General features: G+C 46.4%; 1 protein-coding gene across 2 annotated transcripts in view; it reads left to right on the top strand.

The window, feature by feature from the left end:
• LOC126188855 (piwi-like protein Siwi) overlaps positions 1-12,851 on the top strand; it is a 167,476-nt gene that overhangs the window by 107,585 nt on the left and 47,040 nt on the right. For both annotated transcript variants that reach the window (XM_049930498.1, XM_049930496.1), the window contains exons 13-14: positions 6,445-6,572; positions 8,120-8,288. In XM_049930498.1, coding sequence (XP_049786455.1) covers positions 6,445-6,572; positions 8,120-8,288 — 297 coding nt within the window. The remainder of the gene's footprint in view (positions 1-6,444; positions 6,573-8,119; positions 8,289-12,851) is intronic.

Below are 12,851 nucleotides of genomic sequence, written 5' to 3'. Positions count from 1 at the left end.
CTGCCTGTTGTAAGAGGCGACTACAAGGAGTCCATCCCCCTCACGGGGGTAGTTAGCGCCTGCGTCCGGAGACGGACGGTTTCACGACCTATAATCGTGGTCTTTTTGGTTTTTCACTTCTCGTTTCTTCCTTCCTTTTGTTGGTTCCTTTCTTTGCTCTTCTCCACTTCACTGTCTTCCTTCCTCTTTCCCTTGACTTCTCCTTGCCTTCTCATTGCCTTCTTCTCCTTGCCTTCTCTGGTCTCCGCCTCGGCGTTTGAGACAGTCTGTCCTCTTCCTCCCTCTCTCTTCTTTTTCCTCTTCTTTCTTCCTTCCTCCCTGTGCGTGTCTGAAGGCCGACCCACGCGTTCGCACGCGTAGCCGGTGACGGGGTAACGCGTAAGTCCCCGTCCTGGGTAGACATGTAAGGCACGCGCGTACCCCCTGGTAAAGGCCAGACCCGGGGAGGGGTGATTGCCTGAGCTGATACCTTCTGACCATGCCGATTGGTCCCTCCGTCTGTTTCTCGGGAGGTGTGACCTGAGGTGTAAACATTCGCCTAAGGCGGGAGTGCCCTCTGAGAGGGTCCCCACAAGGAAGGAGCGCGCCATCGGAGACGCTGGCAATCATGGGGGATTCCTCCGCAATGGATTCTACTCCATCTCTCTCGACTTCTGCCCAAAAACGGAAACGTGACCAGCCACCAGTGACAAAAGTACTACCGCCTGCCCCACAGTTCCTCGTCGTTTCTCGATCTGAGGACGGAAAGGATTTTTCCTCTGTCAACCCTTTCGTTATTCAGAAGGGCGTAGATGCCATAGCCGGATCTGTCAAATCTTGTACCAGGTTGCGTAACGGTACCTTATTACTAGAAACTGAGAGTGCCTTTCAGGCCCAAAAACTGCTTCGGGCCACACTCTTGTACACGTTCCCTGTCCGGGTGGAGGCCCACCGCACTTTGAATTCGTCTCGTGGTGTAGTCTATAGTAGCTCTCTCGACGGATTGACTGACGAGGAGCTTCAATCTTTCCTCGCTGAGCAGGGCGTGACGGCTGTCCATCGGGTCATGAAAAAGGTCAACAATGACCTTGTACCGACCCGGACACTTTTCTTAACCTTCAATAGTGTTAAGCTGCCATCGCGCATCAAGGCGGGCTACGAGGTTATTTCTGTTCGCCCCTATGTCCCGACACCTACGCGCTGCTACCAGTGTCAGCGTTTCAATCACACTCGACAGTCTTGCTCCAATGCGGCTAAATGTGTCACTTGTGGCAGGGATGCCCATGAGGGTGACTGTCCACCTCCATCTCCTCGTTGTGTGAACTGTCAGGGTGACCATGCCGCATCCTCCCGCGACTGTCCTGTCTATAAGGAAGAACGCTGTATCCAGGAAATTAGAGTCAAAGAGAAAGTGTCCACCTCGGCTGCTCGCAAGCTATTGGCTAGTAGGAAGCCCACGCTGCTCCCAGCGGGGAAATACAGTACTGTCCTCGCCTCTCCTCGGACTACCCGGGAGGTAGCAACCCAGACATGCGATCTGACCTTCAGCACCACGGTCGTCCGTTTGGCCAGTGCTAAGATCGCGCGGTCGACGTCTCCTCTTCCTCCCATCACCCCACAGACACCAGCCACTTCCTCAGCTTCTGCTACGTCGAAGACCCCGAAGTCAGATGCACGGGCCTTCAAGAAGGAACCATCCCGTGCAGACTTCCTCCGTCCCTCGACCTCCCAGCCTTCGACCGGTACTTCCACCAAACGTCCTTCTAAAAAGGCGCATAGGAAGCACAGTTCTCCTTCTCCGCCGCGGCGCCTTTCTTCTCCTGCGCCACCCAGCGGTTGCCGCCCCAGGCCGTCATCCGTTTCGCCTGGCCGCACCGCTGGTAGCCGAACATCTGGCCGTTCACCGGCGGAGGAAGCTCCCCCTCCCGGCCATTCTCCCGAGATGGCCGATGACCCTATAGACCCAATGGACGATGACTGTCCGCCTCCTGATAGCGGTGGCAGTGCTCGCTCGAAGCCAGGCCCTAAGCGGCCTTCGAGGTGACCCCTTCTCTCATCTTCCTTTTCTTACGATGGCACTTACTAACTGGAATATTCGCAGCATTCGCTCCAACCGAGAGGACTTGAAGTTGCTGCTCCGCTTGCATCGTCCGCTCGTCGTAGCCCTCCAGGAAACGAAGCTACGCCCATGCGATCAAATTGCCTTGGCACACTACACCTCTGTGCGTTTTGACCTACCCCCTGTGGTAGGTATCCCAGCTCATGGAGGGGTTATGTTGCTGGTCCGGGATGATATTTACTACGATCCCATCACGTTGCACACCGGCCTGCAGGCAGTTGCCATCCGCATTACTCTCCCCACTTTTACGTTTTCCTTTTGTACCGTTTACGCTCCATCGTCATCTGCCGTTACCAGGGCAGACATGACGCAACTTCTTGCTCAGCTACCTGCACCATTTTTGTTAACTGGAGACTTCAATGCCCACCATCCTCTTTGGGGCTCTCCAGCATCCTGCCCGAGGGGCTCCTTGTTAGCAGACCTTTTCAACCAGCTCAATCTTGTCTGCCTCAATACTGGCGCCCCTACTTTTCTTTCGGACACATCTCATACCTATTCCCATTTAGACCTCTCTATATGTACTCCCCAACTTGCACGCCGGTTTGAGTGGTATGCACTTGCTGATACATATTCGAGCGACCACTTCCCGTGTGTTATCCATCTCCTGCAGCATACTCCCTCTCCGTGCTCCTCTAGTTGGACCATCTCCAAGGCAGACTGGGGGCTCTTCTCTTCCAGGGCGACCTTTCAGGATCAAATCTTCACAAGCTGCGATCGTCAGGTCGCACACCTCACGGAAGTCATTCTCGCTGCTGCTGAATATTCCATCCCTCACCCTACTTCTTCTCCACGTCGCGTACCGGTCCCCTGGTGGACCGCAGCATGTAGAGACGCTTTACGTGCTCGTCGACGTGCTTTACGCACCTTTAAACGCCACCCTACAGTGGCGAATTGTATTAATTATAAACGATTACGTGCTCAGTGTCGTCGTATTATTAAAGAAAGCAAGAAAGCCAGCTGGGCTGCTTTCACAAGCACCTTCAACAGTTCTACTCCTTCTTCTGTTGTCTGGGGTAGCCTGCGCCGGCTATCTGGCACTAAGGTCCACTCCCCAGTTTCTGGCTTGAAGGTCGCGAATGAAGTCCTTGTGGCCCCTGAGGCTGTCTCCAATGCCTTCGGCCGCTTTTTCGCCGAGGTTTCGAGCTCCGCTCATTACCACCCTGCCTTCCTCCCCCGCAAACAGGCAGAGGAGGCTAGGCCACCTGACTTCCGCTCCTTGAATTGTGAAAGTTATAATGCCCCATTCACCATGCGGGAACTCGAAACCGCACTTGGCCGATCACGGTCCTCCGCTCCAGGGCCTGATTCTATTCATATTCAGATGCTGAAGAACCTTTCTCCTGCGGGTAAAGGTTTTCTCCTTCGTACATACAATCGCATCTGGATTGAAGGACATGTTCCCGCATGCTGGCGCGAGTCTATTGTTGTCCCGATTCCTAAGCCGGGGAAGGACAAGCACTTGCCTTCCAGTTATCGACCTATCTCGCTTACCAGCTGTGTCTGTAAAGTGATGGAGCGAATGGTTAACTCTCGATTGGTTTGGCTGCTCGAGTCTCGACGCCTACTTACCAATGTACAATGTGGATTTCGTAGGCGCCGCTCTGCTGTTGACCATCTGGTTACCTTGTCGACCTTCATTATGAATATCTTCTTGCGGAAGCGCCCGACCGCGGCTGTGTTCTTTGATTTGGAGAAGGCTTACGACACCTGTTGGAGGGCGGGCATTCTCCGCACCATGCATACATGGGGCTTTCGCGGTCGCCTCCCTCTTTTTATTTGTTCCTTTTTATTGGATCGACAGTTCAGGGTACGTGTGGGTTCTGTCCTGTCCGACACCTTTCGCCAGGAGAATGGGGTGCCACAGGGCTCAGTTTTGAGCGTCGCTCTCTTCGCCATCGCGATCAATCCAATAATGGATTGCCTCCCAGCTGATGTATCAGGCTCCCTTTTCGTGGACGATTTTACCATCTATTGCAGCGCGCAGTGTACACGTGTCCTGGAACGCTGTCTTCAGCGTTCTCTTCACCGTCTTTACTACTGGAGTGTCGCCAATGGCTTCCGTTTTTCTGCCGAGAAGACGGTCTGTATTAACTTCTGGCGCTACAAAGAGTTTCTCCCACCGTCCTTACGACTCGGTCCCGTTGCTCTCCCAATCGTGGAGACAACCAAATTTTTAGGCCTTACCTTTGACAGGAAACTTAGCTGGTCTCCACATGTGTCATATTTGGCCGCCCGTTGTACCCGTTCTTTAAATGTCCTCCGTGTTCTCAGTGGTATGTCGTGGGGAGCGGATCGAACCGTCCTACTTCGTCTATATCGGTCGATCGTCCGCTCCAAGCTGGATTATGGGAGCTTCGTATACTCCTCTGCACGGCCATCCATCTTACGCCGCCTCAACTCCATACAACATCGGGGTTTACGACTTGCGATCGGAGCATTTTATACCAGTCCCGTAGAGAGTCTTCATGCTGACGCTGGCGAATTGCCACTCACCTACCGGCGCGATATACTGCTTTGTCGGTATGCCTGTCGGCTACTTGACGACTCTCTTGACCTTCAATACGGGTTGTATGTCTCTGCCTTGCTACCCCCTGGAGTTCGCTTTCGTCGCCTCCTTCAACACCTTAATTTTTCACTCCCTGCAACCTTTCGAGTGGGCGAGAGCCGCACGCCACCTTGGCTCCAGGCTCAGGTCCGCATTCACCTTGACCTCAGCTCGCTCCCAAAAGAGGTCACCCCCGGTTCGGTCTACCACTCCCGTTTTTTGGAACTTCGTTCGAAGTTCATCAACATGACTTTCATTTATACAGATGCCTCTAAGACCAATGACGGGGTCGGGTGTTCCTTTATTGTCGGGGCACAAAGTTTCCAATACCGGCTCCATGGCCATTGTTCGGTCTTCACAGCTGAGCTCTTTGCCCTCTACCAGGCTGTTCTTTACATCTGCCGCCACCGACATTCTGCTTATGTCATATGCTCAGATTCCCTGAGCGCCATCCAGAGCCTCAGTGATCCATACCCGGTTCACCCTTTCGTACACCGGATCCAACGCTCTCTCCAGCAGCTGGTGGACGTCGGTACGCCGGTTAGCTTTATGTGGGTTCCTGGCCATGTCGGTATCCCTGGGAACGAAGCTGCAGATGCCGCGGCCAAGGCTGCGGTCCTCCAGCCTCGGACAGCTTCTTGTTGTGTCCCTTCGTCCGATTTTAGCAGGGTCATTTGTCGGCGCGTCGTGTCGCTGTGGCATGCCGATTGGGCTGCACTTACCAACAACAAGCTTCGGGCCTTAAAACCTCTTCCCGTGGCTTGGACGTCCTCCTCACGCCCTTCTCGGCGGGAGGAGGTCGTTTTAGCAAGGTTAAGAATTGGACACTGCCGGTTCAGCCATCGCCATCTGCTGACGGCTGCGCCGGCGCCGTTCTGCCCATGTGGGCACTTGCTGACGGTTCGACACATTTTAATGTCCTGTCCAGATCTTACCACACTGCGCCTCGATCTTAACCTGCCTAATACTTTCGATGCCATTTTAGCGGATGACCCACAAGCAGCTGCTCGTGTTCTTTGTTTTATCAATTTGACAAACCTCGCTAAGGACATTTGATGATGTTTTTTAATCCTCTGCCTGTCCGTCTGTCTTTTATTGTGTTTTCCCTTTTAGTTGTTGTTGTCAACTTGTGCCTCGCGGTGCATTTTTAGAGTAGTCAGGGCGCTAATGACCATTGAAATTGTGCGCCCTAAAACCACAAAAAAAAAAACTGATTGTTGAAGATGCATCAGGTAAGATTTGTAAACCTGAGAACTTCAAGGTGGAAGATACAGCAGTAAGCAAGACAAAATACTGACAAAACATCGTGGAAGTGGCTCCAAAATCTCATGCATTTGCTTAACTTTTATAAGTATGTTCTCCTGCCACCACGTAGTGAGTAGATTTTTTTTATCCATTCAGTTTTCAAAAATGGGTTATGTGTATTAAATGTCGTCCAATGCTTTTCAAGAAACTAATTTGTGGATGTTTGTCACAGTGTGCTGCATAGAATAAAAAGGAATATTTTCAGAGAGAAGATGCATTTCTGTTGTTTATATGGATGACTTGATAATTGCCATGTTTTGCAAATAAAAATTTGTGGTATTTTATTGCCCAAGTATGTTCTTCCTGGTCATGTCAGTCACTGCCCCTGGTCATGTCAGCCACTTCCAATGAATACTAGAGAAAAGTTACTGGTTTATTTTAAGTCATTAAAAAATATTGCTAAAATAAGATTGCCTTATTTCATTATTCTTTTTTTTTTTGAAGAGCACAGCTGTAGTGCCAGAAATGTGTATCTACTGTGTACTGTATTTTTCAGTTCCGACACAAGTGATACTGGCCAAAAATTTGGCAGCGAAAGGTGTGTTGTCAATTGCAACCAAAGTTGCAATTCAGATAAATTGTAAACTTGGCGGTATACCCTGGACTGTAGAGATACCTCTCAGTGTGAGTATGCATTTATTGTTCAGTAATCAAGACAGTGTGATGATGATTCAAATATGAAAGTGTAATTTCTATCCTTGATACTGTTGTTGAAGTAGCTTCATTCATTCATATTTCGGTTTCAGTTATAATGTCTGGAAATCGCTACTAAAGCAGTTGCAGAATATATAGTAGTTTTTAACAATGATCTCTTCCTTTCTGTTCAAGGAATGTAGCCTTTCTAGTCCATTTGAGCTTGTGTATTCTGATCTTGAGGAGTCGTTAACTAGTTTTTTGAATTGGCGGAGCATGCTAGTTACCTGTTTACCTTCTTACATTATTTCTATCCTATATACAAGTCTTCTTCTATTTTCTCATGTCATGTTGTGTGTTTGTGGATGTTAAAAGTTTAAACACAGCTGAGACTAACTTGTGTGTAATGTGTGGCACTTGGTGGCATTGTGGATGACTGTCACATAGAAATTCAAATATTTGGTGTTTGATCCCCACTCAAAACTTTTCATCACATTAAGAAATATTTTTTGGGTGTGAGAAATGCCAAGTTGCATAGCATTATAAATTTCATTCTAAAATGGCTGGGAAAGGTAGTTCACAAGTTATAGAAAGGCTGGGGCATAACAACTCATGTAGAATGATGTCCCATAAAGCAGTTTGGTATTAAATAAGTCAGTCTTTAAACTGAGAAAAATTCTTAGTTACCATATTCTGCAACGTATACTCCTGTGCCAGTTTTGATAGCTATGAAGAGAAGGATCTGTAGACAAGATTGTAAATTCTGCCTCCCTAAATGATTATTTCACTAGAATCACTTTCAATGCCAGCATTTTGCAGCACTACGTAGTATATGCCACAGAAGGTGTCTTCACTGTAGTGACCTCTTGGTATCTAGTAAAGGCTGTGATAAAAGGTTATCTGCCATCTAATCTCCTCCTTTGGTGGCCTAACCCTGTCAGATACAGCAGTTCATTTTGTCAGCCTTGTTCAGACTGCGAAGCTCATTTATTGGCGATTCTGTGTGCATGTCCCATTTTATGTAGTTCCTTCTGTCCTAGTGGCAATTACAAACGGAGTCATAAACATACTGTTCGAGCACGAGTGATAACGACAGATTTGATCCATCATTTACTGACCTGCCAAATTATTTCTGCTCTTACACTTGCTATCTCAAGTTTTGCAAACTTAGAAATACGTTTATTGGTAGGAACTTCAGACAGAAGTTGGCTGTTTCTCTTGTAGGATGTTGTAGAATTTTAGTTTATTATGTGTATTTGGCATGGGTAAGAATTTGTTGGGGTATTGCAATCACAGGACGTGGGAGATTGTTGCACCTAATTTTAATAATTTTCTTGCTGAAAAAGATCTAGTCACTGTTTTTGTAAGCATACACTAACGTCTTCAGATTATAAGTCCTTAGTGCATTATACACAGTGTTATCACCTGTGCTTTAATGACATTTTTTTTTAAATATCAGAGTTGTTGGTTAATTTAAAAACCTATGTGAAATCAGGTTACAATATGGTTTTGTCTTCATGTTTGTCAAATATTTTTAGGGTATGATGACTATTGGATTTGATGTTTGTCACGACACGACAAACAGATCACGCTCATATGGAGCTCTAGTGGCTTCTTTGGACAAACAAATGTCTAAATACTTCAGTGCAGTTGCACCACATGCTTCGGGTGAAGAGCTGTCAAATGAAATGACAACCAATATCATAAGTAAGTACCTGTGTTCAACTTAAATGTTTATGCAGTTGTTGAATTAGAACAACAGAGCTCATTGCAAAGGTATAAAGGCAGTAAAAATGACAATAGAAAGAATTTTTGGCGACAGAATTTGCGAGACTCCTTGCCTTTCCATTCTGCTGAACCACAAAGCATTACTGTCTGTTACAAAGCATAACAGGGTAGGAGAGACAACCCTTCCAACATACTGTCAGTTAGGAGATAACAAAAATGAATTATAATTAAAAAAACTGTTTAAGGAGAAGGTCCATTTGCTTCACCCATAAAATGTGGCAGGAAATAGGGCATCTATGAGCATCATAGCCAGTAACATCAACATTCTCTTTGATGTGCACAATTTTGTGTAACATGGTGTGCAACCCATAAATGGATGTAACTATAACATGTTAATGATTGCTTAGTGTGGGCTAGGATTCTGTACTGAAGAAGGATGAGATATGAAGCTGAAGGAGGTCCAGACAGAGTTACAGTAACTTGTTATTGTAGCTTGTTTACAATATTGGGTTGGACGGCAAGTAACGATGATGAGTGAGGTGAATACAGTGTATTCAAGTGCAATGGCCCCCCAGCTACTGACTGTACACCCCTGTTGCTGGTGGTGGTGGTGGTGGTGGTGTAGCAGCATGGCCATATTCCCACAGGGTGTATACGACCTGGGACAACCGGGAAATCGGGGAAAAACCCGGGAATTTTTTCATTCGGGAGAAAACCGGGAAAAACCTGGGAATTTTCGGAATTCCAGGAATTTTTCATTGTTTTAGCTTTCTGTTAAATTTTTGTTATTTTGACTGCAGAATTGATTCTCTAGCAAAGAATGTTATTGTATCCTGGCTACTGGAGAACTGCAGCAATAAAATATAAACGAGAGGGAAAAAAATATAACTTTAGTGGCAAAGGAAATGTGCAATTTAGGACAATAAACACCGTACACGCACAAGTGTTTGCAGATAGCAAAAATATGTCAAAGGCCGTAGGGCGCAGACTGTAATTATTCGTAACAATAAACTACTTGCTATGAGCATGACGTAACAACTGTTCACATTAGGTTCGTTTAACCAGTTGCCAGCGGTCTGTTGCGCATGCGCATTTGACTCGCGTATAAGCAGTACCTTCTCCCGCTTCCCGCTACTTGAAGTTTGGCTGTTAGCTGTATCGGTAGTAGCAGCAAGCAGCCAGATGCAAACGAGAACAATTTTTCTCGCACACCCTAGCTGCCAGATTCGCGCTTGCACAGAGTTGTCAGAGTTGTAGTGGGGAGGGGGTTAGTTCGACGTGACCCGTGTTTACATTAAATGATTTCGATGCTTCTCTTCGTGTACAGCTCCCACGTCAAATGAAAACAAAACGGATTTCTGTGGCCGGGAGCTATCAAGTGAATTAAAATACATTCACATAATTACAGAGGGCAAAAGTATATTATTAATTTCAATTTCTGATTTTATTTTCTTTCCAAGTTAGTAGCAGTCGAGCATTAATCGCCTTGCAGAAGAATAAAGTAATTTTAGCAAGTTTGCTAAAGAAATTCCGCTGAGGCAATCATTTTATTTGAAACGAAGTGTTTCATTCTACAGTATTGGCTAGTTCCAACTGTTCGCTGAGAAAAATGGTTCAAATGGCTCTGAGCACTATGCGACTTAACTTCTGAGGTCATCAGTCGCCTAGAACTTAGAACTACTTAAACCTAACTAACCTAAGGACATCAGACATCCATGCCCGAGGCAGGATTCGAACCTGCGACCGTAGCGGTCGTGCGGTTCCAGACTGTAGCGCCTAGAACCGCACGACCACTCCGGCCGGCTGTTCGCTGAATTTCAAGTGCACGTTATCATCTTCTGCCATGTATGGCATTAGGCCATAATAAAGAACCAAACATGAGATCGTAGAGTACTGGTACTCCAAGAAAATTTACATCCCAAAAACCACACTGAAAAGCTTAATATCAGATGGGACCTACTTCATTGTGAATCTGGAAAAAGCCAATTTGCACTTCAAGCCGAATTATGCATTTTAGTATGGTTTACGAATTTTCGATGCTCGTAGGAGTATCCTCTGATGCCCTGTTTCTTTTATGGTGCAATGTAAGCTCTCATAGTGCTTTATACAAACGAACATGCGGGCTTCCTACACCACTGCAGTTGCACACGCACAGTAATGCGTTTTCTGGAGCTCTCTAGCAACTGGTAAATAGAACCTATTTCTAACAGTATTGCGAACGGTGGTTAGAAAAGCGTTACTTTCAAAGGAAATTTCTTTTCACGCACGAAGAATTATGTTATGTGTGAGAAAGTGGGATGGATATCACAGAGCGTTCGAAACTGAACAGTTTGAGGACCAGCCACTTACAAGAATTTCGAGCCGAGGCATTTATGTCATAATTTTAAATTTACTGGCACATTTGTGTGATGTATCTTAAAGTATAACACACGCGAAAAAAGATCAATATTACATGTGAAAGTTTAACTTCTATTGCAGCGTGTTAATCTTAGAGACCAATATTATATGTGAAATCTTAGCTTTTCTTGTAGATATACGGTACTGTGTCCATTAATGTAAACCATTAACTTTTCCTCTTGTGTGTTCGCGCTATGTAACCAGTAATCTTGCTATTGGCTGACTATAACACGTATCCTATGCTATGAATAGCTGCTGTCATCGGCTGGCGAGATCTCGTGGCTTGAGATATGACTCGCTTACAAAAGGACATTGCAACCTCGGTTTCAACGTTCCAGAAACTAACGCGCTGTGTTTGGTGCAGTTCGAATTTATGCTTTCGTAGTACGAAAATATGCAGCGTATATGTTGCTGCAAATCAAAGGTCTCTCCAAAACTTCTCTGCTCCATCCTTCCCCCTCCCCCCCCCCTTCTTCGAGAAGTTCTACGCGATTATATAAAACGTTAACCATTCAAAGGATTGATAAGTTTTACAGTTCCGAGGGAAAATCTACGGAAAACCTACTGTCACTTAGCACAGAAAAAGTGTATTTTCGATATTTTTTAAACGGGATATCCGGGAAAAATCTGGGAATTTTTTTCCCTTGTCTCCGTATACACCCTGTCCCAGATTCCTGTTGGAGACATAGTCACCAACGGAGTTGCTGTGAGGACATCAGGCTTCGTTAGCCTCCAGTGCCCAGAGTGTTAGAGACCTTCCATTGATACTCCAGTCAGGGCAGTGATGCCCTTTTTTTTTTTCCACGCCATACTTCAGAGACAGTGACAAAGTATGGGGTGAGGGCTGCTCCAATGCCTTGGTGCTTAGGCAGTAGGCAGCAGTTTGTGGTGGGTGGTGGTGGTTGTCTCTGTGTCATTGGCACAGAGCGACAGTGTTGTGACATCACATAGTGACCCTGCTACCTGAGTGCTGATGGGCGGCTCACTGACTGGGAGGTAGCTACGGTGTTAGTGTGTCAGGACAAATTATCAGCAAAGAAGACAATGACTTGTCATCATAATTGGCAGCAGGTCAAAGTGCAGGTCTTCCTGGTAACTGCCCTGATTTTGTCACCCAGAAGGGTGTGTTGTGGAAGGTGTATGAATAAGTCCACTCAGCATGAAGGTCAATGACCGATGCTTGGCTGACTCCAGAACTGGCCTAATTACTACCCTGCCACTCCATCACTGGCTCAAATTCCTGTTATAACTTTTCCCTTTTCATAACTAACCGATCTGCAATTTTAGTTTTCCCGCAGCATTTGAAGTTGTGACACACACACACACACACACACACACACACACACACACACACACACTCACTCTTTCCTACATCTGTCATTTAGTTTCAGTGAATGGAGACAGCAATGAGACTTCCCATGCTCCAGTTATTACTTTACATTCATGATGCACTGGGATAAAATGGAATGTACATCACATGGAATTCTGTGACTTGGATCAAGGGCATTAAAATTTCGACCGTACTTAGATCTGTTGTTCACACGGGAGTGAGGTGATGAACATTTTGTGGGTTGCTAAGGTGCCAACAACTTCGGATAAGGGAGAGAGAGAAATCGGCATTAACTTGGTTTTTTGTCTTGGTTGCAGCACCAGATTAAGGTAGTCCTTGTAGTTGTGCTAAGATACAGATTCCTGATTTTTCTGATTGTCAGACGTTTGTCTAAAACAAAAGCTGCCAACCACATGGACCAGTATCACTTCTTTTTCTTTAATGTTCAACTTTCATGTTGGTTTGCAGTAGCACACCAGTTCACTCTTAATTTCTGCATATGCTGTGCATACCACATCATTCATAATCTACTGTGCGGCTGACATCTTTAGTCATCCCTGGCGATCCCCCCCCCCTTCCCCCCCCCCCCCCCCCCCCTTCCCCCCCCCCCCCCCTCAATAGCTCCTTGTGCTATTGTTCCAGTGATGGTACTGTGTCTTGCAATGTATCCTAAGCATTTCTCTTCTAGTTTAATTGTGCCTCTAGAGACATCTGGTTTCCTCTTCTTCAGCTGTTTGAGAAGTTGCTCCGTCCTGTTGGAAGTAACTGTAGGACTTTTCCTCTTCCGTTAATGCCACAAATGGTTTCAAAATGTT

This window comes from Schistocerca cancellata, chromosome 5, assembly GCF_023864275.1.
Source record: "Schistocerca cancellata isolate TAMUIC-IGC-003103 chromosome 5, iqSchCanc2.1, whole genome shotgun sequence".
Lineage (NCBI taxonomy): Eukaryota > Metazoa > Arthropoda > Insecta > Orthoptera > Acrididae > Schistocerca > Schistocerca cancellata.
Note: the sequence above shows the minus strand (reverse complement) of the source record. Positions and strands in the feature narration are given on the sequence as shown.